At 41.8% G+C, this 25,909-nt stretch overlaps 2 protein-coding genes and 1 long non-coding RNA gene across 5 annotated transcripts; 1 reads left to right on the top strand and 2 right to left on the bottom strand.

Annotated features, from left to right (window-relative positions):
- Positions 1–9,894: 9,894 nt before the first annotated feature.
- LOC307027199 lies at positions 9,895–15,226 on the bottom strand. Its single transcript, XR_013804564.1, has 3 exons — positions 15,048–15,226; positions 14,799–14,954; positions 9,895–10,028 (listed from the first exon to the last, which is right to left on the bottom strand). It is a non-coding gene; the product is annotated as an uncharacterized lncRNA (long non-coding RNA).
- Positions 15,227–15,420: 194 nt separating this feature from the next.
- pnpla4 (patatin-like phospholipase domain containing 4) lies at positions 15,421–18,099 on the top strand. Its single transcript, XM_079695409.1, has 7 exons — positions 15,421–15,573; positions 16,362–16,550; positions 16,687–16,781; positions 16,908–17,043; positions 17,352–17,417; positions 17,580–17,732; positions 17,849–18,099. Exons 2-7 carry the CDS (start codon positions 16,371–16,373, stop codon positions 17,978–17,980), a joined length of 762 nt encoding a protein of 253 aa, XP_079551535.1. The 5' UTR covers positions 15,421–15,573; positions 16,362–16,370; the 3' UTR covers positions 17,981–18,099.
- Positions 18,100–19,055: 956 nt separating this feature from the next.
- On the bottom strand, positions 19,056–25,597 carry sts (steroid sulfatase (microsomal), isozyme S). Of its 3 annotated transcripts, none has more exons than XM_079695406.1 (10): positions 24,055–25,597; positions 23,381–23,553; positions 23,056–23,177; positions 22,709–22,831; positions 22,192–22,603; positions 21,903–22,039; positions 21,406–21,543; positions 20,756–20,915; positions 20,409–20,530; positions 19,056–20,319 (listed from the first exon to the last, which is right to left on the bottom strand). In XM_079695406.1, exons 2-10 carry the CDS (start codon positions 23,533–23,535, stop codon positions 19,967–19,969), a joined length of 1,722 nt encoding a protein of 573 aa, XP_079551532.1. In that variant the 5' UTR covers positions 23,536–23,553; positions 24,055–25,597; the 3' UTR covers positions 19,056–19,966. The 3 variants fall into 3 exon arrangements, with proteins under 3 accessions (XP_079551532.1, XP_079551534.1, XP_079551533.1); XM_079695408.1 differs by having other exon boundaries at positions 23,381–23,479; positions 24,055–25,596; XM_079695407.1 differs by lacking the exon at positions 24,055–25,597 and adding an exon at positions 23,742–23,749 and having other exon boundaries at positions 23,381–23,479.
- Positions 25,598–25,909: the final 312 nt, after the last annotated feature.

The following is a 25,909-nucleotide window of genomic DNA, read 5'->3' as shown; positions in this document are numbered from 1 at the left end:
TTTCACCTCCTACCTCACCGACAGGCAACAATTCATCTCCCTCTCTGGCCACACATCCGCCCTCTCCCCAGTCACACAGGGGTCCCCCAGGGCTCAGTCCTCGGCCCCCTCCTCTTCATCTGCTATCTTTTCCCCCTTGGTCACATTATTCGCAACCTCAACCTTGATTTCCACTGTTACGCCGATGACACCCAGATCTACATCACCACCAAATCCCCTCACAACCCTCCCCTCACCCATATCGAAACCTGCATCTCTTCAATAAAAACATGGCTGACTCACAATTTCCTTAAACTCAACAGTGATAAAACAGAGCTACTCATCATAGGCACCAGATCAACCCTCAATAAAACAGGACCCATTTCACTCACCATTGAGAATTCGACCATCACCCCCTCCCCCCTGGCACGCAATCTTGGCGTTATCCTGGACCCCACCCTCTCCTTTGACCCCCATGTCAGCTCCATCATCAAGATCTCCTACTTCCACCTCCGCCGCATTGCCAAAATCAAACACTACCTCCCCCCCCGTACTGCTGAATCCCTCATCCATGCCTTCATCACCTCCCGCCTCGACTATTGCAACGCCCTCCTCACTGGCATCTCCTCCCATTCCCTCCATAGACTCCAAATGGTACAAAACTCTGCTGCCCGCCTCCTCACCCACACCCGGACCCGTGAACACATCACTCCCGTTCTCCGCTCTCTTCACTGGCTCCCTATCAAACAACGCATCATCTTCAAAACACTCCTCCTCACCTATAAAGCCCTTCACCACCTAGCCCCCCCCTACCTCTCTGACCTCCTCATCCCCTACAACCCCCCCCGAGCCCTCCGATCCTCCTCCACTCTCTCCCTCACAGTACCACCATCAAGACTCAAAACATTTGGCAACAGAGCATTCTCCAGATCAGCACCCCGCCTCTGGAACTCCCTCCCCCAATCTGTCCGCCACTCTCCCACACTGTCTACCTTCAAAACCCAGCTGAAAACATACCTCTTCTCCCAAGCCTTCAACTTACCCTACCCCCCAACCCACTGACTTCACTCACAGCCCACGCTGTATCTCTTATTCACCCCACGCTGCATCTCTTATTCATACATTCATCAACTTTTTCTTTCCTCTTTTCCCTTATGTTGTCTTTTGCTCGTTGTCCTATGCTTGCTCCCCCCCTGTGTTGTCCTTTGCCTGTTCATGTAATGTTCATGTTCAATTTTCTTGTCCAATATGTTGTCTTCTGCCTGTTCACCCCCTTTCTGTACTTTAACAATTTTTTGTAAGCGACTTTGGGTTATTGAAAAGCGCTATATAAATAAAAGTTATTATTATTATTACTATTATTATATTATCCTACACAATGTAAAGAAGGAAAGACCATCAACGTTGTTTATTATTTTATTCGACTTTTACCTCTTTGGTTTTGATTTATTTGACTATTGTGAAGGCCTATTTTCTTTGTTGAATGTGTGAAAAGATTTCATATTGATTGATTTTTATTTGTATTAAACGCGAGTCACACAACCCATCATTGGATGCCAAAAAAGTCATCATAACTGAGCAAAACAAATACATTAAAAGATAGTAAGAACTATCGGTTTAAGGCTAAGTGGCTGGATGGAAACAAAGGAAGGAAAACACGACACGTACAAATAAGTCTGCTGTTATTTGGGATACTAAGGAGTAGTTTGCATAAATTAGCTCTCTGGGATTTGTTTGTGTTTATTGGGAGGGATGAAAAAACGTCCTCCGCAGCGGTTCTTCGACAAGGCCCCAGAATCAAAGCCCGGCAATGATTACTAAAACATCAATACTAGTTAAAAGAGCACATTGGCTCCCTAATTAGCATGCCGGTGTCACCTTTGCTCCAACTCGATAACGTGACGCTGTGCATACAGATCGTGTGTCGGCTAATGAGAGCACTAGGCGACGTTATTAAAAACCCAAGATCTGTTCAGGAGCCCCATCCATACATAATAGTATATCATGAGAGCAGCGCGGCTGATTAAATCTGTGACCGCGGCGCTCAAAGTGTCATTACAGAGCGCACAGATGAACCGCATGCTGTGACCCTGTTGGCCAGTCAGGAAGAAAGTTAGCGCCAAGTTAATTAAATAAGGCTAATATGTATATTCAGGCACCAGACCAAAGCTCGTTTACTGTCACACATATAGAGCTGAAGAGAGGCTTTCTCAACAGCTTTGCAGTTTAGAGGTGAGAAATGTGTACAAATTGATGATTACAGTTATTTGGACACCTAAATTGGTATACATATCCAAGTCATTGTCTATATACATATATCATCACTAGACTAGTTAATTAGTATTCCTGGCATAATCCCTTTATTCAATGCTAAATTATTACTATACTAACACCACTTTATGATTTTGAAGCTAAAGCAAAGAGCTACATGAGGCTTGACTTGAAGGATTGACTCATCTCAACACATTTTGCAACTTGAACAAATATCTTAAAGACACTTGAAAAAATACTCTGCATGGAATAATGATACTCTTAGTAACCTAAGTAGATAAACGCACAATTCTTTTTACAGTGCACTATAACACATTGTATGTGTATCTTTGGCACCTTACGAACATCTAAATGCATTTCCTTGGAAACCTGCATTGTTTACATCCATTACCTTTCATTTCATTTACAGTAGCTGACACTTTTATCAAAAGCAACTTGCGATAAGTGCAAAAAAACATGAAGATAACAACTCAAAATAGCGAGAATCCTGCAATAACATTAGCTTCAAAGTAGCCAAACCATTGTAAGTGCATTCGAAAAAAGCATTCTGGGAAAAATACATCAAAATCGAAAAAAGATTGTATATCTAACTTCAGTAGATATTAAAGAGGAGTGTCCTCACCCGACACACTCACACACTCATCTCTAATTCAGAGAGCCTGGGGTTTATCTCCCATCTGAGATCGGCACCTCAACACTCCTCAAAGAGATAGGAATCTAAAACGCTCCTGTTTTATCTGCCGCCGCTGTTAATGTGGCTCATTACGCCCACAGACTGGCTTGTAGCCAGGGGTAACAAGATGGAGGACACCTTCAGATCCTCCCCACCTCACACTCACTCAATGGGTGAACGTCAGCAGAGGTGTGTGTTTATCCACAGAGAGCTGCTGCTGCGTTCCACATATCTCCTCACTCACTGTGCAGTGAGGAGGGAAAAGTACTCAGATGTTGTATTTAAGTAAACGTAGAAGTAACGCTGTGTACATGCATATCTGCAGTGGCGGTTCTACAGTACACTCATTTTAAAGGGGGGGGGGGGCAGTTATTGAATGAGAGGGGCCCATTTAATGCGGGACAACGGAGACAAAGACAGTGTTCAAGATGTACGGTATATTTTTTGTTCAGTATAAAGTCATAGCTCATAAAAAAAAAAAATTGTCGTTTGATTTACTAACAGAGTTTCTGTCAATGTCTTAGTTACCATTTTAGTTGTAGTAAATACATTATTTATGCAGCCAAACTTTGTTTTTATTTTATTTCGTAATGTTTGTTGGTAATTGTTTTAGTCACAAAAACCATCCCTGTTAACTCTGGCCTTGGTTACAGCAAAGTCTTTGCCTCAATACTTACATAAATTGCATTACAGTACATGTATTCCCTTGGAGGGGGGCCACAAGGGGGTCCAAGCCTCCCTAGAACCACACATGCACATCTGAGGGCCTGATATGATGGGTGCTGGATCAAACTTAAAAGGAAGAATATGGTGGTATTAACGTAGCTGCTAACACAGTTACTCTGACTGCGTCTGATCTGTAAGTGATCTGATTGGAACATTTGAACATCAAACGTTCCCCCTACATCGAAAACACAGTTCCAGGGGGGGCGTTTGAAACGAAGAGGGGCATTACTCCTGAAAGTGTAAAAGCTTGTTTCACAGCACAGTGCACAACAAATAGGCACTCTGGCAGTGTGGAGTTGTGCGCCGGGAGTGATTGGCTAACCAGAACGCTCACCTCTCCATCCCAGCGGCAAACGGCTGGAATTCACTTTTTATGACCTTTACACTACATTATGGTTCATAACTCATAATGGAGACCTCTGGGAATTTAAGCATTCCCCAAAAATGGGTTGCTTTTCCCCCGGGAAGGAAGTGTTATTACTTCTGCTGAGTCATGAATAATGGATACTGTTGCTGTATAATCGCTGGTGATAACTAGACTGATCAGTGTGGAGGAAACGGCGGGAAATAGAGCGGAAAACAGAAAAGAAAGATGACCTCCTTTACAGGATCATAAGCACGATGCAGCAGCAGCATTTTCCTCCTGATAACCCCCAACCTTTCCTCCAACCGACCTGACAACACAGCCTTTTTACTTTCACAACATCCATTATTTTCCTTTTTTTTAAGTCTATCCACCTTGACAAAGTGTGTTCTGGCAGCAAGCAGGGGTCCGGGTAGAGGAGGATCGCTATAGCAACAGCGAGAGGTTTTATGTCGGCTACAAGATCAGCCACTGCATAGATGGATATCGCTAACATCTCTTAGGTAAGTGATTGTATTACCGAGGCTGACGGGACTAAAGCACATCTATTTCAGAGCAAGGTTCTTTGGATTGTGTTAGAATGAAAAATCAGATCCAGGAGCAGCAGCAGAGCAACCGCCCCCCCAGATGACGGCAGGCGGTACTGCACGTCTGCGGCATCCTTTCAGAGGACACACCTACGCATCAGATGCAGTGTGTTAAAAACAGCCAACCTGCACACACACTCCCCACACTGTTGTCTGGCTTTCCCTCTCAGTAAACTGTGGCTGGCTGAATAGATGTTGACACCCTGGCCTGCAGCTGAGCAGCTTTATATCCAAATAAAGGAAACAGGTGGCCTTTTATTGTGTCCTGCAGTTAGGTGTTTTTAGAAGCAGCCTGTGGAGCGAGAATTTTTAGAATCAAGTGTAATTTGATGTACCAGTAACTGCCCCCTTAATGTTCTGCCTTGATATCAACTTTAACTATAATATTATGAAGGAGGAAAGGTGGATGGAACAACAACGTCAAGTAGTAAAACAGTAATTAAATCTTAACTGTGGTATGCAACTTTTACCATAACAATACTGATGGAAAGAGAAGCCTGGAGTATTGATGTATTCCCCTAAGAGCAGGCTAAAAAGAAGTTTGACTGATCTTGTGTAAGTGCTGTCTGCAACATGGTGTACTAAGTGTCAAGTTGTTGGCTCAAAAACACACTCCATCAGGTGATGCTTCTTACACCTGCTTCCGAAAAAGGTAAATTATTCTTTAAACCAAACAGGAAATAGGAAGTACTTCTTCATACTGAGAAAATAAACAAAGTCCCAAATGGTTCTACAGTCGTTGCTAGGGCCCTAACAGAACACAAATGTCATATAATACACAAATGCAACTATACTTATGCAGCAGTACATAATAAAACCATTTATATACAGTGGGGCAAAAAAGTATTTAGTCAGCAACCAATTGTGCAAGTTCTCCCACTTAAAAAGATGAGGCCTGTAATTGTCATCCTAGGTATACCTCAACTATGAGAGACAAAATGAGAAAAAAAAAAAATCCAGAAAATCACATTGTCTGATTTTTAAAGAATTTATTTGCAAATGATGGTGGAAAATAAGTATTTGGTCAATAACAAAAGTTCATCTCAATACTTTGTTATATACCCTCTGTTGGCAATGACAGAGGTCAAACGTTTCCTGTAAGTCTTCAAAAGGTTTTCACACTGTTGCTGGTATTTTGGCCCATTCCTCCATGCAGATCTCCTCTAGAGCAGTGATGTTTTGGGGCTGTCGCTGGGCAACACAGACTTTCAACTCCCTCCAAAGATTTTCTATGGGGTTGAGATCTGGAGACTGGCTAGGCCACTCCAGGACCTTGAAATGCTTCTTACGAAGCCACTCCTTCGTTGCCCGGGCGGTGTGTTTGGGATCATTGTCATGCTGAAAGACCCAGCCACGTTTCATCTTCAATGCCCTTGCTGATGGAAGGAGGTTGTCACTCAAAATCTCACGATACATGGCCCCATTCATTCTTTCCTTTACACGGATCAGTCGTCCTGGTCCCTTTGCAGAAAAACAGCCCCAAAGCATGATGTTTCCACCCCCATGTTTCACAGTAGGTGTTCTTTGGATGCAACTCAGCATTCTTTCTCCTCCAAACACGTCTAGTTGAGTTTTTACCAAAAAGTTCTATTTTGGTTTCATCTGACCATATGACATTCTCCCAATCCTCTTCTGGATCATCTAAATGCTCTCTAGAAAACTTCAGACGGGCCTGGACATGTACTGGCTTAAGCAGGGGGACACGTCTGGCACTGCAGGATTTGAGTCCCTGGCGGCGTAGTGTGTTACTGATGGTAGCCTTTGTTACTTTGGTCCCAGCTCTCTGCAGGTCATTGACTAGGTCCCCCCGTGTGGTTCTGGGATTTTTGCTCACCGTTCTTGTGATCATTTTGACCCCACAGGGTGAGATCTTGCGTGGAGCTCCAGATCGAGGGAGATTATCAGTGGTCTTGTATGTCTTCCATTTTCTAATAATTGCTCCCACAGTTGATTTCTTCACACCAAGCTGCTTACCTATTGCAGATTCAGTCTTCCCAGCCTGGTGCAGGTCTACATTTGTTTCTGGTGTCCTTTGACAGCTCTTTGGGCTTGGCCATAGTGGAATTTGGAGTGTGACTGTTTGAGGTTGTGGACAGGTGTCTTTTATACTGATAACGAGTTCAAACAGGTGCCATTAATACAGTTAACAAGTGAAGGACAGAGGAGTCTCTTAAAGAAGAACTTACAGGTCTGTGAGAGCCAGAAATCTTGTTTGTTTGTAGGTGACCAAATACTTATTTTCCACCATAATTTGCAAATAAATTCTTTAAAAATCAGACAATGTGATTTTCTGGATTTTTTTTTTCTCATTTTGTCTCTCATAGTTGAGGTGTACCTAGGATGAAAATTACAGGCCTCTCTCATCTTTTTAAGTGGGAGAACTTGCACAATTGGTGGCTGAATAAATACTTTTTTGCCCCACTGTATCTATATAGTCCTTATTACCTGAACAGTTTTCTTTACATTCACCTATCTGAGCTGGAAAAGTCATACTGTTTTGACATTTGAAATACAACATTTAAATGACAGCTAATTCCAGTCCTAGACAAGGTCTTCATATTTACATTGTGCTAAACCCCACTGCGAACAACACACACAGACACCGTTTCTGCTGGGTAGAAATGCTAGGATATAAACTGCCAAATCACTTCAAACTAAAATGTCATTTTTTAAAGAAAACTACAATTCTGAGCTGCAGCTTGACTTTTACGGAACAGTGGCCTAACCTTTTCAGGTCAGATCCACTGGGGAATAGAAATAAGTGAATGAAAGGGCAGCAGCGCTCTGACTGAGCAACGCCAAAACCTCATCGGAAAATACACTCAATAGATAAAACTTAGGCGGAAATAAGAAATCTCTATGGTACAAATACTTGGTCCCACTGGTTATTGAGAGAGAATTACGAAGCACAATGTTGTGTACACAGTAACTTTCACATTTGCAGTCTTACTAGATTGTACCAAGTAGTATTCTGTAAATGTAGCTCTAACTGTGCCATTAAACATGTTTCCTCTTTACAAAGCTTTGAAGACGTGGGAGTACTGACTCACTTCTGTGTTACATGAAAATGTGATAGAAAATAACAAAACTGACATTTACATTTTCGCAGAAAGGTGTCCGCTTTGTAAGGATTGTAAGTCTTTCATTAAAGACGAGTATAAAGTGTTTCCCACAGAGGGGAAAAAGTGCTTTCAGACGCACTAAAGCTTTCCACCTTAAAGCAGCTTAATAAGGCTGATTTCTATCGAATGTTTTCAGAGTGACACATCTAAAGCTGCTGGGAGAATAGCGAGCTTCAGTGAGGGTCCCCTACCCATTTATAGGGGAAAAACATTACTTTTTCATTGTCCTATATTCTATTAAAGGCCAATGTGAGGCGGCAATCTGATACAGTCTATAACCACCATTTATTTCCCAGTAGAGACACCGATGCAAAGCTGTCTCGTAGAACAACGTTTCTGCACCGTACTGTTGGAACCCACCAAAGGCATTAACTCTATACAGTAAATTAATGATAAAGGCACTGTAAACCTTTAAAATTCAACCTATGTAACATCAATTAGTTCCTTATGCATAGACAGGAAGTGGTTTAGGTCTATTGGGGATCCTGTTCAATTGAAAACTTGCCATCATTGGAGTTACCGACATTGTTTTTCCATGAGAAATAATCTGCTTTAATCGCTGTGTTCTTAAAATGTAGATATATAATGGACCTCTTGACATCTCCAGGAAGAAGTTTACTGCTTTTGTTGAAGCATTTATTATCAATTCCGAGGTTAAGGGTTAGATGCCTATTCAAGCCATCAGAGTTTCAATGATCTAATTGTCATGTTAGATTAGAGCGAAGGTGTCGATGAAAATTAAACTATTAGTCTACCTTCTGCTGCTCTTACAAGTAAATACACATGTATAAAAGAAATCATGCCACTAATTCGAATTCAGGACAAAATTAGCTGTAATATAAAATCAATGTGATATATAATACTGTGGTAGCCTGAGTGATAGTCAAATGTATACAAATGCATTTTGAAAGGTTGTACAGTTGTGCAGAATGTATACACATAATGAAACCATGTTTAAAAATAGATATTTGTGAGGTATTTTAAAAAGATTTAAGATGGAACCAATGGGCTTTGGCTGACAGGAAGTCACAAAGTTCAATTTTTTGTTTTGTTTACCCTTGGAATTTCTTATAAAATAAGAAGAATAAAGGATATCAACAACCTTATGCTTGTTAGGGGCTAACCCTAACCCTAGGGGCCGACAGAGCAGCACCAACAGATGTCCATCCACTCCATACTGCAGCAGTGAAGCTACTAGGCCAATGAGTGAACTTCTGAAGAAATACAGAGAATGAGACTGTGGACAGCGAGTCACACTGACTTCTGTGGCAGAAGACTGAATGCAACACTGCTCTCACAATATTCCTCTGCAGGGCTGAAACATAAAGCACATTGTGTAACCCAGAGAGGAGAGTGAGAAGAATTCACATGGCCGCTCTATAGCCACTTGGTGTAAGGGGTGGACGTTATTGTGGAGTGATGAAATCAATCAGGAAGAGTCCACTAAAACAGGGGGGTCAAACTCATTTTAGTTCAAGGGCCACATTTGATGTCAAGTGGGCCGAGCCAGTACAATCATAGCATAATAACCTATAAATAACGACAACAAAATACACACAAGTTAATGTCTTCTCTGTCATGTTTACATTATGCAAAGTCCGTATGTTTGACCCCTCGGATCTAAACATATTAACATGTGTAGCTCTACATGCTCTGAGGTCTGTAATGTGCTCTTTGTGCTTAAGCTAACACTAATGGCTAATTACCCAGACTGCCCTGCTCAGCATTTCCAGGCCAGCAGTGTCAATGTAGTGATCAGAGCGTCTGACTCTAAGGGGCCTAAAGAAAACAGTGGATGGGCTAATGTCGGCGCGTGCATCCCTCTCTTATTGATCATGCTGCACACGGCGCTCTGAAGCGACTCGCTCTCACGCTGTGATGGAGCATTGAAATTGAAAACAAAGAATGCCTCGCGGCCACCTGTTTATAATCAGTTTGTATGTTGTTCAAATTAGTCAGGACATGGCAGCTGTCTCCTTAGAGACTTGCCTGCCCTACAGCATACAAGCATGAAACATTGTTATGTGTGCTGTGCTTAATGCAGAGGAAAAGGATTCCCAGTGAAAATCACACAGCAGAGAAATGTGACAGATGTTTGACTACTCTGGCTTGTTTTGTTTAAACATGTTGAAAGAAAACAAATGCTGTGCAAAGTTAAAAATCTCACCTATAGCGAGGCAACCTTCAAAATGACAAGGCGGGGAGACTTCCAGGAGATAACGCTCTCATCCCTGAAATGACTATTGGATTTCTGGGATCAACATGTCCGTTTGAATCAGCGCAGCAGCGTATTTGTAAGGCGAAACCTACGTGATGTAAACATAATATATGAAAACAGAAACAATATTGATATATGATCTGCTCTCAAAGGATCCTGCCATATACAGTAGTTTGCACTTAAAGGACCAATTACCCTAAAAGTAAGTAAGCCGCAGCTAAATGATCACACAGAGCTAACATTTTGTGCTACTTGGTTAGGCCAATTTGTGTTCATCCAAGGTCAATTTGAACACAAAACTAATATTTTTCGCATCAAATTCGTTTTCCGTGCATAGCCACGTTTTGGTACAGCGACATAGAGTAAAATATACAGACAGGTACAAAGATAAACCAAAATAAAGATATTATACAATCGTAAGAAGTTAAAGGGGCCTTACAGTATAATGCCCTTTTTTAGGTTCATATTAGTATTTTGTCTTATATGTCAAAATGGAGGAAATAACCATAATGATGTCATAGTGATGTCACCAGCGTTATCTCAGGATTAACACACTTTACAAACTTCATTCATGGGGTTTGAAAAATGTGGAATTTACCAAAGAGGGAACACATTTAGCATTATGAGAAATGTAGGATCCAGCATTTTTTTGGACTAAATGTCAGCCTGTGCTCGTTTAGTTTTTACCAATATTGATATATATATATAATGGGAATGTTCATCCAGATTTAAAAAAGCTTTTCTCTAAGAATCTGAGATTGGCTTTCACATTTATAAGACTGCATTTTAGACAAAACCAACATGAGCCTTTTGAAATATTCCCGTGCTACACTAATGCTTTTCCCTGATGCCAAACAGTGGGTGTATTGGTTAAAGACGAGGTGTGGAGGGAAACAGAAATAGCTCATATGTATCTCAAGTTAAATCATTGATCAGGTTTGTAAGAGGAGTCTGAAAGCTGTGGTGGAATGTAACGCTTCGGATCAAAGGCAAGAGAATATGTTAATAATGATACAAAAGCCCGGGTGTCTCTTCCTCGCCATTCAGAGATGGATTTACAGCCTTATTTTTGGATCGAAAGATAAATATTTAATCAGTCTGCAAACCCATAGTGTGAGGACACAGCCTTGTGACTAGCTTTAAGGCATCGAGCAATAATTCCTGACCGTTTCTGTTTGATGTTTGTCACTGAGAGAAGAAAGGACATTATACGTCTGTTTATTACAATAAAGTATCCCTGACGATGGAAGGAAACAATATTTGACTATTGGTTTCAACAGACATGGTTATCCTAATGTTCAGTTATGCTTCTTTTCCATCTGGTACTGACTTAGTGAGGATGCTTTTGGGTTCACCAATCATTAGTCTCTATTTGACCATGTGACAAGACGATTCACTCTTCAAGAACATCTCCGTAAAATACATGTTTTATTTACGTTTTTTCCGATTTTGGTTCTGATTGATTCTGAATAACTATCGGGCCGGTCCTTAGCATGCACTGGGATAACGAGTTCAGTTATTGATATGTTTAAATGCTTTATTAATCAGATTTTTTCATCCAGATAGGGCATCTTTATACCAATAACATACCTATAGGTATAGTATAGAGGGAATGGAGCCCACTTTGACACAAACAGCCCCCCACCTGTATCGCCTCCCCTCCAAATGAAAAGATTCTGGATGCTGCACTTTTCTAGTTGGTTTCCAAATTGTCCAATTACAGTGAGGTCTGGAAACTTTTAGCCCTTTCCTTTCAGGTAAACGTGTCCCTCTGCAGAAAGCGATTGGGTTTCGACTGGGCCTCAATGTGATACAGAACACCGTTTCTCTTCTCTTTTTTTTTCATCCTGAGCGTCCGTTCCAAGAATCACAATTACACTTTTTTCCTCCTTCGTCCTCCTGAAGGATATCCAATTTTCCCTTCCTCAAAATAGTTTGTCCTCTATTTTCCCTCCGGAGATACTGTAAGATTTCCGAAATTGCCCGAGACGAGCTGCTTCCTGTGATCGATGCCTCTGAATGTCCTCCTCTCGCGGCTCAATGTGTGCCGTCACTTCACCCTGAACTCCGCCTGCGCTCAGATGTAATTCAATAACCTTGTTGTGTGTTTGTGTAGCAGAGCGGCTCTCTTTGTTGTCCGTCAGTAACTGATCTTTAATTAGTCTCCCAGGATCGGGGCTTTGCATTGAAACGCCTGGAACCCTGAGCCTCTGTTATGATGATTCATGTTCTGATGAGGTGACTAATCCTCGCCTGCTACAGATCTGCAGAGCTGTGACAGGTACAGCTTTACACTGCGCTGATGTGGTTGTTCTAATGGCCTCCCATCCAGCCTCTCTTTTTGTCCTCTCTCAGCTTTCAATTCCTCCACTCTGCAGCCTCCATGTTTTTCGATCTACAGAAACCATTTGATCTTTTAACAGATTACTTTATCTGTTTGACCTTGACATGTCCCCAGCTTGGGTAAAGGGGGGTGCATTCTCTCCAATCTGCCCCGTTAAAAAAGCCTTCTCCAGGCAAACACTCCTCACAGCGGATGTCTCTGATTATGTTCCCTTCAGCGATTTTATGCAAGTGCTTCTTAATTATAACTTTGCTCGGGATAATGAGTCTGATATCTGAAATTGGACTTTTCCATTTCTTTTATCCTTGAGTTTCATGGACGCTGTGCTGTTCTGCACATGTGCTCTCTCGCCGCTAAGCTCCACCGCCGCAGGCTTTCCACTCCATAACCAGCAGCTTCTTTATCTTAAGGGGAATAATTAAATCACAGCCCGGCGCTGAAGCATCATGAGTCTGACCTCTGCTGGTTCTTGAAAAATGTTTGAAGGAGTTCGCTTAATGCTGCTCTGCAATGTGTGTTTAATTTGTGCGACTGTTTCAAGGGTGTTACGGTCTTTTGTACGTTTGGTTGAGCTGCGATGTGAGGGACCCAGAGTCATATCGGGCCTGTTAATAGAGAACGGACCTAACTGTTTTTGGAAAGCACATTAGCATTTACTTCTGTATTTAATTAAGCTGTAGTTATTTGGCAACCGACCGTCCGCCTTTGGGTCAAACAGTCTGGTTTTGAAGTTCCGTGATATACGCTCATATTGAGATCCTCCTAATTTATACTTATGTACAAGGGTCAAATTAGGCATACATTACGTTATTTATACAAACATAATATGGTTAATTAAAATATAAATGAAAAAGTAAAATATAATACAAATAGTTAGAAACATAAGAAGTTAAAGTAAGAAAGTGCAATGAAAAGATGCAATTAAATACAATATTTATATAAACATAATAAGTTAAAGAATGTGCGAAATAAATAAAATGAAATAAAGATATTTATATAAAAATAGAAGTTCAAGTAGAATGTCCATAAAAGACTAAATACAATTACAAAATATATATATAAATAAACTTAAATGTAAAAAATACAAATATTTATATAAACGGATGAACTTATCAGTCGTGAAGAAAGGTGATACAGTAATATTAATTGCAGTATTTCACAATTGTTTTTACAATTGATATTTTCACGTCTAAAGATATTGCAGTTTCACAGCGTCATGGGACTCTTTACTCCTTTCTGAACTAAGAGCAGAGAAACAGTTTTAGGTGAGTCAGCAGCTCCTGAGGCAGCTTTACAAACTGTTGGATATAAATAATAACCTCCTCTCACACTGTACTGCAGGGCTCTCTGCTCGAAGCATGGCAGCATGTACACACTGACCAGAGGACTGACCTCCATCACTACCAAGACCAAATCAACTAAATGATCATTGAAATGTAGCTTTATTTTCCCTTGAGCAACAGTGAAGTTAATGCAGGTAACTTATGGAGTTTCAGTTCAGTCTTAGATCATCATAAATAACGGGAGCGTATCATTTTGTAACTCATTCCAGATCATTTCTAAATTATCACTGGTATCTGTGTTTATCACCGAGTCCTTGACCAAACAAAATGCATTATCCCCCCTCCATGATACCAGGAGTTCAGCTCCACCTAATCCTTTTGGGTCCATACATAATCAAAAGCAACCCTAAAGGAGCAAGATATTTTTGCTGATCTTCCAGCATAACAGGGCGAGAGGAAGCGGAGAGAAGGTCCATGGGAAATAAACGCTGACTGAAGAGATAGCAAAGAAAGAATTGCACTCCAGGGACTCTGCTTTAGGCGGGAAAGCAACAATGCAGGGTTTATAATCAAATACACTCTGGTTTATTGTTTGGGTTATTATATGACAAACTACCAGGCATCCTGTGGGAGAAGTCTAACGTTTTTAAATGAAAATATAACTTTGTATGTAGTTTGTTAATCTCTATATAGGGCTAAAACCACTGTGTTACCATTGGACTCCTTTGTTTACTTTTGTGACATCACTATGTAACACTCCCCCTTCTATTGGCTAAGTGGTTGACCAATCACATCAGAGCCGGCAAGCTAACCAATCAGAGTAGAATGGGCTCTGGTTTCAGACAGAGGGTGAAAAGAGGTGCTGCAGCACAGGCAGTGTGAGACAAATAAAGAGCTTTTTGAATATTAAAGTGTGAAAACCTCACCAAGCGCACAGAATACTAATTTGAACCTGCTGGGACCCAGAGCTTCCACCCCCAAACTAAAAATAATCAGTACATGATAAACTCGGGAACAAAACTGCAAAATCTGGACTACAAGGTAATCAATAAGGAACAAAAAACAACCAAGGATAAACAAAGCACAACACAAACTAAACCAACTGAGGACTGCTCAGTCAGGCAACAGCAACAACAAGAGCAGCGCACAGAAAGCTACAGCTCATAGCTAACAGGCAGTTTAGTAAACAGTAGTGTCACAGAGGGAAGAAGGGGGTGTGCTTTTCACTCACCCCATTTGTAGAGGAAGGCCAATCTCCTGTCTCCACATGGTGGCGAAGTGGTCAATATCTCTGTCCTAGAATCTTCCCTGCAGCCTTCAAGTCCTCCACAACATTAGAGTCAATAGATGTGTTGGCTAGCAAACTAGCTTCTGAAGTTAGCCATTCCTGCAAGACATCATTTTCATCATTAAAAGTCTGAATCCCTCCTTTTTACTATCAGTACAAAGCTATGGTAGTCTGGGAGTTGGACTGCCATACCCTTTTAATTTTGAGTTGCTATTGTAGTGGTAATTTAGTTAAATATTTCCTAAAACCTCAAAATCTCCATAACTGCACGTGAATGTTATCTGCTGACGTCGTTGATGTCACTCACTACAGCGTTGATGCGATTTGATTGGTCGAAATCCACTAGTCTACAGTGAGTGCAATACTTTTTTAAATAATCAATGAAAAAAGGGTAGAGATGGCTGCACAGAAGAATAAACCATTCTAAAAGACGCATTTTTTGTATTGGAATCATAACGACAGTCTGAAAAAACTGAGTTTTGGGAAAAAACGCCATTTAAAGGAACGATGGCTGTGTTTAGCGCCTGTTATATTTTGAAAATCATAAGAGGATGGACTGTTTTTTCTGTTTCCGGTAAACAGGAAGTGTAGTTTTTAGGTAACAAGCTAATGTTACATGTTTACAAGGAGCAGTAACGAGTTATTTTAGCCTGTGTAGCTAACTGAGAATAACACAAATGAACATGAGTTAACACTAAAGCTGTTGACTGGGAACACGGTAAGTCTTCTCCTTCTCTTCAGCCTGATAGAGGTTAAATCCCTGTCGTTAGCTAGCCTTCATTTCTCCTTTCTCGTTGCTTCTCTGTGGTAAATCTCACTGTGGCAAAAAGTACCTTACGTCATTCATTAAAAAATAAATAAACCTTACGTTATTCATAAAAAAATTAAGAAACCTTACGTCATTCATAAGTTGTAAAAAGAAACCAACATTTGTAACATTATAGGCTACATAACGACTTTGTATATACAAATAAAATACAAATGTAAATATACAATGCCTTACATTTCTTACAATTTGTTTGAATGAACTCATAATTAAACATAATTAGTACTGCTATTCATATTACTAATATAAATTGATATAATTGGATTGTTTGGCAAAAGAATAAGAGATATTAAATAATTAATTCACCACTTAAAGCTTATTTATACATGTATAATATGTGCTACATCAAAATCACATATGGTTTATTTATTTAGAAATTGCATGTAATATTAACTTCAAATTGGGTTTATGTCCTCTGTAAACCATATTTATATATATATATATATATATATATATATATTGCAATAGTTTTTAAATGCTTGATACGTAGTGGCTTTTTTATAGTTTCATGAAAATTGCTTATAAATGCAATGTTCAACAGTTTTACAAGATGCAAGTATACACACATACAAAAAAAAAGATGACATTGTTCAGACCTACCTCATAATTGTGTGGTGACTGTAAAGATAATGTAGTAATAAATACATATTTAGTTGTTAATTGGCATAATGTTTCTGCAGGTTATAAGGATGACAGTCCTGAACCTGTCCTTCGCTGCCTGTGGCTTTTTAGGGATCTACCACCTGGGTGCTGTGGGGGCCTTTCTCCGCCACGGGGACCGGCTACTGGGCTCTCTCCGGGCCTGTGCAGGGGCCTCTGCCGGGGCCCTGGTGGCTGCTGTAATGATCACAGCTCCTGACAAGTTAGAGGTATGGTGATCCTGCTCAGTCCAAGTCAGGTTGAATCTAGAACTGCTTTAGACCTGTACATTCTGAATGAACAGCCAGGTTTTAGTGACAGTATAACTGAATGAGGTGTGATGTCATTTGCTTCCTTCTCTTGCAGGACTGTAAAGAGTTCACCTACAGGTTTGCTGAGAGCGTGAGGAGGCAGAGGTTTGGAGCAGTCACACCAGGATACAACTTCATGCTCGAACTGCAGTAAATACATTTGTTTCTGTTGATGCAATTTCCCTTTTATGTGATTATTTGAGTCACCTGTATATGACAGGATCTTCTCTGAGGATGAGCCTATGAATGAATCATCTGACTGTGTATTCCCTGCAGGGACGGGATAGAACACATTCTGCCCAGTGAGGCTCACACTCTGGCCTCGGAGCGGCTCTTCATCTCGATAACACACTCCAGAAGTGGCAAGAACCACATCGTGTCCAGGTTTAGCTCCAGAGAGGAGCTCATAAAGGTACACACCCCCTGCTCTCTACACATAACGCTGATCATTAATCTTTCACATCCCTGTTTTTCTTCAAGATTTGTTTTACTACTTTGACCAGAAGTGACACCAACATAGTCAGTCATTGTGTAATGAAGGTCTACATGCTGTTCTAACAGGCTTTAAGGGGCCTAACTGTTACATTTTATGTGACTTTTACGTAACGTATTGCTCTTGTAAGTTAGGGTCAGCTTCTTCCTGCTGATGAATCAATGTTTGAACTGGCTTTAAGTCAAAGTGTGTTTTCTGATGAAATAACTCATTTGTAATGTTCCCAGGCTCTACTGGCCAGCAGCTTTGTGCCTGTATATGCTGGACTCAAACCAGTGGAGTTGAGAGGACAGGTAATGGTTTCTTTTTTCTTAAGTTAATTAATTTTGAGGTTTTACAAAAACACATTGGTTCAGCATTTCTTAAAAAGGGATTGATGCATCTTGTTATTAATCGCAATTAGTCTTCATTTGGATTCTGTGACCTGGATCCTTACACTCTTTTTTACTTTTTAGAAATGGATTGATGGTGGCTTCACTGACTGCCTGCCCATTCTGCCCGTGGGACGAACCATCACAGTGTCTCCCTTTGCTGGACGGCAGGACGTGTGTCCTGTCCACATGGGGCGCTTCAACACTCACCTCAAACTGGCCAACATGAACGTAGCAGTGAGTACTGGACCATTTCATCAGACTGGTCTACAAATGGGAATCTAGGGTTACTGTTCACTGTCTGTCAATGATTTCATGTAATTTGACATACTGTTTTTCTTTGGTCTCCTCAGTTCTCCATGGAGAACATCAAGCGTCTGAACCAGGCTCTGTTCCCCCCCCCTAGCGGAGGCATGCAGGCTCTATGTGAGGAAGGCTTCAGTGACGCTGTGAGGTTCCTGAATAGAGAGGCCTTGATGAGCTGACAGTGCCATGAGTTGATGAAGCATTACGCCCAGTGCCATTTACAGAAATATGAACGTTAATATTTATTCCTTGTGTGATTTCATTTGTTTTTAAGAAATTAAAATGTATTGAAACATTACATTGTGTTTTTAATTCCTAAGAATCCAGAGTGGTGCAGTGGTGACATAAACTGGAAGCAAGGGCTCCTTTAGCAAAAGAAAAACAGGATATTCCCCATCACATTGTGGGCCTTTTCTTCCACAGCTCAACGTGATAAAAAGCCCTCATGTGAGCTCCTCATCAATTTTCCAAGGAGGCATTTAACTCACCTAGCTCGAAGCAGTAAGGGAAAACCTATCGGATATTGCAGCACTTCACAGGAAGTCCACTCTGCCGTCATGGATGTTGGGAGCTCCCTCAGGATGCGGGATGGAGCTTCATCTTTGAAGTGCCAGACGGTTCCGCTGGGTTTCTGTGCATGAGCAGGTTCTCCATCAGCGTTTCAGACGGGCGCTCCACCCTCAGGACAGACGGAGACGCTGCTTCAATGAAGAGGGATTTACAAGGGACGAGGCAAATTGATTATGTTGTACTAGTATCTACAGTTAATGCCCCAAAGGAAATGGAACATTTCATAGGACCTTTCTTTAATTTACTACAACATATCGGAACAGCAGGAAGACCAGGGCTGGGTATCGGACATCAATAATATGGCAGTCCTGCGGCATGCACTGTATTTCCAAAGAGACAAAAGCAACTACATGAGGATCCTGACTCTATACTCTGCAGTGGGAAACTTCTCCCATGGTGAGGAGTAAAATAGAGTTTTATACAGGATGCCATCGTCTTGTAAATTTCAACCAAAGATACCTCACTTTTCCTATATCAAGAAATGTAAATCAATGATTCAAAAGAACATGTGACTTGTTTTTGTACTTACAAGGTAGAGTAAGAAATACCAAATCCTTGCTGAATTGAATTACTTTATGAACATTAAATCATGTCACAGTAGTAGAGGTACAAAATACAAATAATATACGTTTAGCTGATAAAGCTTCCGGTTGCCAGTTGAGACATCTCACACAAAAGAAAAAGTTCATTTTCAAACATACTTTATGTTAGTGAAACTCACGTTAGGGTATCAACACTCTGGTATCGGCACATTTCAAATAATATACAGCACTAATTGACTCAACTGATGCTGTGAGGCACTGTAAAAATACATAACTACCATATAAAAAGAAATATCAACACCTTAAATAGCCTTCATATGTACAGTAAGCCACTGACACACAGATGTACCCAGTAGTGTTTCCACTCTTGCGTTATGTAAGCCCACCCGCTGGCTCTGATAATGAGGCTCAATTAAAGCTTCTCTTAAATTACAGAATCCCCCCGGGGGCAAAGATTCCCCGGCTTGTGTTCTTTATACTTTTTGTTTCAGCTATTCTTGTTGGAAAATTCCTCTTCAGTAATTAAACACTGAAGAATGGAAAACAGGACAGCTAAAGTAGCCCAGTTCATTACAGCCACGCACACCTGCAATATGTTACCACTCTGAAATGTTGAAATGCAATGAAGAGCAGCGTTATATCCATAGTTTTAACACCAACATGAATAAAGTGTCATTTTCCACGGAGGAAGGGAAATTCTCTCATGTATGCAGCTTGCAAACACTCGCGCGTAGTGCTTCTGCCCACGTCTAAACTCATTTGGGAAATGTGATTGCCGCAGTAACCACATTACCACAGCAGACTCTCCTACTGAGCCAGGGGGCTGCTCGGAGATCCATCCTGAAAGGGAAACTAATAAACAAAAGCCCAACAAGCTCCCACACTGCAGAAACAGACCTTTGTTTCCTGAGGGCCGGGTGGGGAAATTATAAGTTTACTTTACTTAAACCAATAGCATCATAGCTACGGAGGGTTTTCCACATCAGTTTGCTGATTCCAATCAGTCAGGTTGAAGTTGGAAGTGTTTGCAGGTATAAACCCTGAAGTCCTCCCCTATTGGTCCTGCTGGCACTGGCAGAGCTGTGAGAGTGTGGAGCAGCACGGCTGCAGCCAGGGCTTCCACATCAGGTTCAGCGCCGACATCTGGCTCTCCACCGGCTCCACCGACCCCCGGTGCTTCTCAGCCGCCTCCTCCATCGCAGCCAGGACGGAGTAAAAGGCGGGCTCGGTGCTGGGAGTGAGCGGCCTGCTCTCTGATTGGTCCCTGGAGAGGTCGAAGAGCAGCGGAGGATCGTGGTAGGTCACGAAGCCCGGCGTGCAGAAGCAGGCGTGTGTGTGGAAGCAGGCTGTCCCGTTCTCTGGGTAGAAGTTCGGGGTGAAGTAAAAGGCTTTCCACACGGAGCTACCTGATGGAAAAATATATACAAATGTTTCTAGGTAGAAGAGTTCATATTTTATACACCATGCTGTGGATAATGTATTGGATTGGACTTACTGTTTTGGGGATGCCATCTGACCGCGTTCAGGTATGCGTTGCAGTAATGGAACAGGAACTCGTGCTTGGAGCGGTCCACCCTCCCCTGAAGGAGATCCATGAGGTCATGACCGTCTATCACCCTGCACAGAGGAGGACAGGAAGTGGTCTCTATCACACATGGGACTACTCATCACTGTGAATCTCAAGGGCAGATCTACCTTGGGCCTGATGTTTCATTTTCTGCCACGAGGGGTCATTACATTTAAACAATCTTATAAGATGGAGCTTGGTGCCGTGGTGAAGTAGTATGGGATCAAGGTTTATGACAGATATATGGAAGCATTGCTGAGTCGGCGCAGGCTCACCGGTCCTCTGGGCCCGAGGCTCCACTCAGCTTCACCACCGTGGGGAACAGGTCCATGTTGCTGGTGGGCTCTTCCACCTCTCTGCCGGCAGGGATGTTTCCCGGCCACCGCAGAATTCCCGGGACTCGGATTCCTCCCTCCCAGTTTGTGGACTTCCCTGCTGCTCAGTGGGAAGACAACAACACAGAGAGCAGTTTTCATCCCGCTGCTGGAACTCAGCGTGTTCGCTCTCGGAATAACTCGGCTTTGTTAAGTAAAGGAACATCGCGCGGCTGAAGACAGGACACTTGCAGAGATAAAAGACAGCAGACTGTGTTACAATCACATCTGCTGAGAGCAACACAGAGATGACATCAATCTGCACTGAGAGCCTTTGTCCAGCAGTCATTGATTTTCGGTATTCCAATAGAGTTAAACCCTACTGTATGTGTATGTGTGATATCACAAATATCAAACACGATATTTAATTTGTTGACTTGTTGTGGATCAAAGACAACAAAGTCATGGCGTGATTATCTAACGGAGTGAATTCCTAATGAATATATCTCATGTTCTCAAGCTGGGAGTTTCACATTTGTAGCGCCACAGTGACACGACTATAATACAAAAAATTTAGTGTAAAACCCCAAGGAAATGTGCGTTTGCTGTACCTTTATATATTCCATTGGACCCTCTGTGCACTTCTCCTCCGTCAGAGATCTCCTCCAGGTGAGCCCCCTGGTCTGAGGTCAGGTAAACCAGAGTGTTTTCTCTCAGGTTCAGTCTGTCCAGAGTCTGCATGATCTGACCTGAGAACACACACAATACAACACACAATGTCAAGGTCTTGTTTAATTGAATAAACAATATCTATTTTGATGCCATTTTATGCAGTCAGGTTCATTATGTGCATTTAAATGACATGTCTTGATCAGTGTACTTCTGACATGGATATATTCTCTTTAATGTCATTATAATCTTCTTTGTGGTCATTTAAGTATACACCTTGTGATAATCAGTTTTTCTTATAGTCAAAAAAGCTCAAAACAAGAATTAAAGTATCCAATTATGTGTGTAATGATTATTACTCTTCTGTGCCATGGAGCTCCATTGTTTTCTGTTGAAAACCTCATTATACTTAAGTCGATTTTGATTAAATCCCACCTACCTACACTCCAGTCCACTTCGTGCACAGCGTCTCCGTAGATACCGTGGCGGCTCGTTCCCCTGAATGCTGCTGAAGCAAACATGGCTGTGTGCACTTGGATGAAAGAGAAAAACAGCAGGAAAGGTGTCGCTGAGTTCCTGCAGAAAAATACAGTTTAATTACCAGCATGAGAAAAATGTCCTTCAAAGCTACATTTCAGGTCAAACACAGTAAATTGCCTAATCCTATTAGAATAAGATGAAGGTTGTGTTGATGACAAGGATCCTGGATCAGGACATTTGACATGTACCGTTCCAAGAAGTCCACGGCCTCATGAGTCATCCTCTGGGTCAGGTTTTCAGATGTGAACGGCTGCTCCACAACCCTGTGGTCCCTCATGAGAACACAGTTGAGGTATGGGATCATCATGATGAATCCCACAGTCAGACATGTGGCGGCGGCCGACAGAGAGAGCAGGATCCCGAGCAGCCCTCTGCTGACGGTGATCACTCCTCTGTAGTGGAGGAAGGCTGCTGTGAGCAGGACGATGGCCACTGTCTCGTACGGTAAATATTTATAGATCCGGAACACGGTGCCGTGTCCGGGCTGGCAGTCCCGCAGGTTGGTTAAAGGGATACCGAAGAAGAAGTCAAAGCCGTGGTTGCTCGGGTGGTGGCAGTGATCTTCACTGCTCTCACAGTTGAGTCCTAGGTGCCATTTTCCTGGGAATAAGAGACATTTTAAAAAGAAAGGAATTAGCAAATGAGAAAAAAGTTCCAAGTTTCCATAAGTGTATAAATGCACTTTATACTGTCATATCAATGTACCGATGAGAGCTGTCTTGTAGCCCTGCTGTTTGGCAATCTTGGCAAACGTCACCTCTTGGCTGGGAAGGCCTCCAGACGCTGCATTAAATATAAAAACTCCAGGTCTGAGATCACCAGCTACACCTGTTTGCGAGGCAATATGAATATTTATGAACAAAAGCCATAAAATATGTGTGATCTGATATGTGCTGACAGTATCAAACACTAATTAATAATTTAGACATTTAATTGGCCTCCTGCAGGAAGTGGATAGAGATCTGTTTAACTGACAGTAGACTCAGCCTGCAGACCATCATTAAGCAGTGTCAGTCAGTAAAGAACCTTTGTTTTGGTGTCTTTGAACTGGCCTGATCGTATCGGGTATCGCCCGGTGAGAAACGCCGCCCTGCTGGGAGCGCAAAGGCTCGCTGCCGCGATGTGCTGAGTCAGCTTCACCCCCTCCTCAGCCAAACGGTCAATGTTGGGGGTCCTGCGAATCACAAAGTCACAAAAATAAAGTCAGAATTGTGAGAAGAAATCTGAATAATATTCCAATACAATGGAGGTTAATGGATATACAGTAGTGTGGTGCATTGGAATACAGGTATACTGCTTTAAAACAAGCAGCCAGTAGGATTACAGCACCAAAGCTTTATTTAAGCCATCCATTCCTAGAGAGCAACATGTCCGTACCTCAGTGTTGTGTTGCCATAGCAGCCCAGGTCTCCAATCCCCAGGTCGTCCACCATCATCAGGACGAAGTTGGTCTTGCTGCTCTGAACGGACACACAGCTGGACACCAAGAGAATCAGCAGCGGCAGAGGTGAAGGCCTCCATGTTGACCTCATGTCGGCACAACAGAGAGACTGGATGAGATATCACAGAAAATGTACATTTTTTACCCCAACATTTTAAAAAGCTGAACGTGAGGCATGAAAGAAAATGTACTTGCACACAAACAAATACAGCTTAATATATAACACACACATATGTAATACCTCTAAAACCAGGTTAAACAAAGAGAAACAAATCTAGTCATGAATGAAGTGTTTACATCATCAGAGCCTGTAAACCGGAAGTGCTCATCCACAGGTGTTGTTGATTACCTCTGACAATAACAGTAGGACAAATTGACAAGAGTTTCTTTTTTCCATTAATCTCTACTTTAAAAAAAAAATATTACATTTATTTTTCCTGAAAATACCGCTGGGTCGTTTGTTTATTAGCTCGGACTGTACCAACTATACAGGCATTAGCATAGCTGCTAGCTGAAAGGACACAGCAGTCCCTTGTGTTTGTTTGTTAGCCTATTAGTTTCTTTCCTACTTAGTTTGTTAGTTTGTGCGTGCGGTCAGCCTCTTACTAACCTTTTAAGTCACAGGAAACTCCAGTTATCGCTGTTTATTTACTCCAGTCCACATCTCGTCGGCTGGTGAAGTTCCTGATAGCTGTTGCGCATGCGTCATTCGATCAGTCAGCTGACCTTATCTAAGAAGCGTCTCTGAACAACGTCGTGGGCCGTGGCCTATATGGCCGTGGCCCAGAGTCTTATCATATTTGGTTGGTTTTCAGACCGAATTGTGCATACCTAAGTTGGGCTATCCATTGCAAGTAAAAATCCATAAATATCCTTTAAAAATGCTTCTCATGTCAGCTCTTTTTAATATAAAGGGTAATGTAAAAGACAGTTTACTTCACAAATCAGTGTGATTCTGCACTGAGATGGGGAAACTGGTTTCATATTCATATCTAATAATTCAGCTATTGAGTACTTAGTGTGCATTTCTCTTGTCTGAAGACACATAACTACAGCAATAAAGATGGAATATATTAGATCTCCTGGATGTGATTCAGGCATTTTCTCCTCCTTCATATTGCAGGCTGTAACGAATGCAGCAGTGGAGTCATGTTGTGTGCGTGGGGACTTTCACACTGACAGAGAAACACTAGTTATTGATGGCAGCCATTACTAAAGCTCAAGTGGGTTGTTTATGAAATCAACATGGGATAAACAGGCTCCAGACGGGCCTTGGAAAAGCGGGATGCCTTTGTTTTCCAAGGCTTTGCAGATGGAGCCCCAGGGTGCAGCCAACACCTGTCTGCTGATGGATTAGCACCTTTAAACAACAGTCTGCTTTAAATAACCGCTTGTGATGCTGTTCACTCAAGGTGTGAAAAAAATAGCTAATTACAAGCCCTTCTATTAATACTTTTTAAGAGAGGACACGGAGGTAGCTGGTCTGATCCCCCAATGGAAGGTTGTTTAAAAATTGTTGCGCCCTTATGACTACTTCCTACTACCCTCAGCCTCAAACCTGACCCCGGGGACCAATAGGAACAGCTGTTGTGCGGATTTGAGAGTACAACAGGGGTGTTAGGAGGAAGAAAATGGAAGAAGGGGTAATGCTTAGGGATGTTAAAACAAGCAACACAACTCCAAAATATATTCTGAGCACCATGGGGCATCATGTTACTCTGACTGATGACCGAATACCAAACTCCAAGACCAAAGTTTTGCAATCTGACTCGTGCAACGCCGCTGGGTCCGCATTTTTAGTTTTCAGTGAGGCCAATGTTAGTGTAGTAGATGATGTCACATGATATAATCCTGCGTCATTTTTAACTCATTCTATGATTACACCTCTCCTACTTTGCACCATGCACATTGCCCTGAGCATGAACCAGATGGATGCACACAATTCATTCCAAGGTCAGGAAAATAACAATGCTGTTTGTACTGGCGCCTGTACTTTTAAAAAGTGAAATTATCCATTGTAGCAACCATAACAGCATCTATTCTTCGTTTTCTTTGAGATACATTTCATTTAAAATTCAGCTGAAACATTAAATATACTGTATTTTAGCCTTAGTGAACACTTTAGATTCCTCTACTGAATCACAGATTAAAAAGCCAAGGCTGATCATTCTGAGTAAGAGCTGCAGAGAATGTTGTATATCACACACACACACACACACACACACACACACACACACACACACACACACACACACACACACACACACACACACACACACACACACACACACACACACACACACACACACACACACACACACACACACACACACACACACACACACACACACACACACACACACACACACACACACACCTGCTTGGCATTGCTTTACAGGAGCCTCAGAGGTAGGGGAACAGAGAGTTGATTAAATAAAATGCAGATGGCTGTGAGATTTTATACT

The sequence above is a fragment of the Notothenia rossii genome, assembly GCF_949606895.1.
Source record: "Notothenia rossii genome assembly, contig: scaffold_363, whole genome shotgun sequence".
In the NCBI taxonomy this organism is placed as follows: Eukaryota; Metazoa; Chordata; class Actinopteri; order Perciformes; family Nototheniidae; genus Notothenia; species Notothenia rossii.
This window is presented reverse-complemented; position numbering and strand designations above follow the sequence as displayed.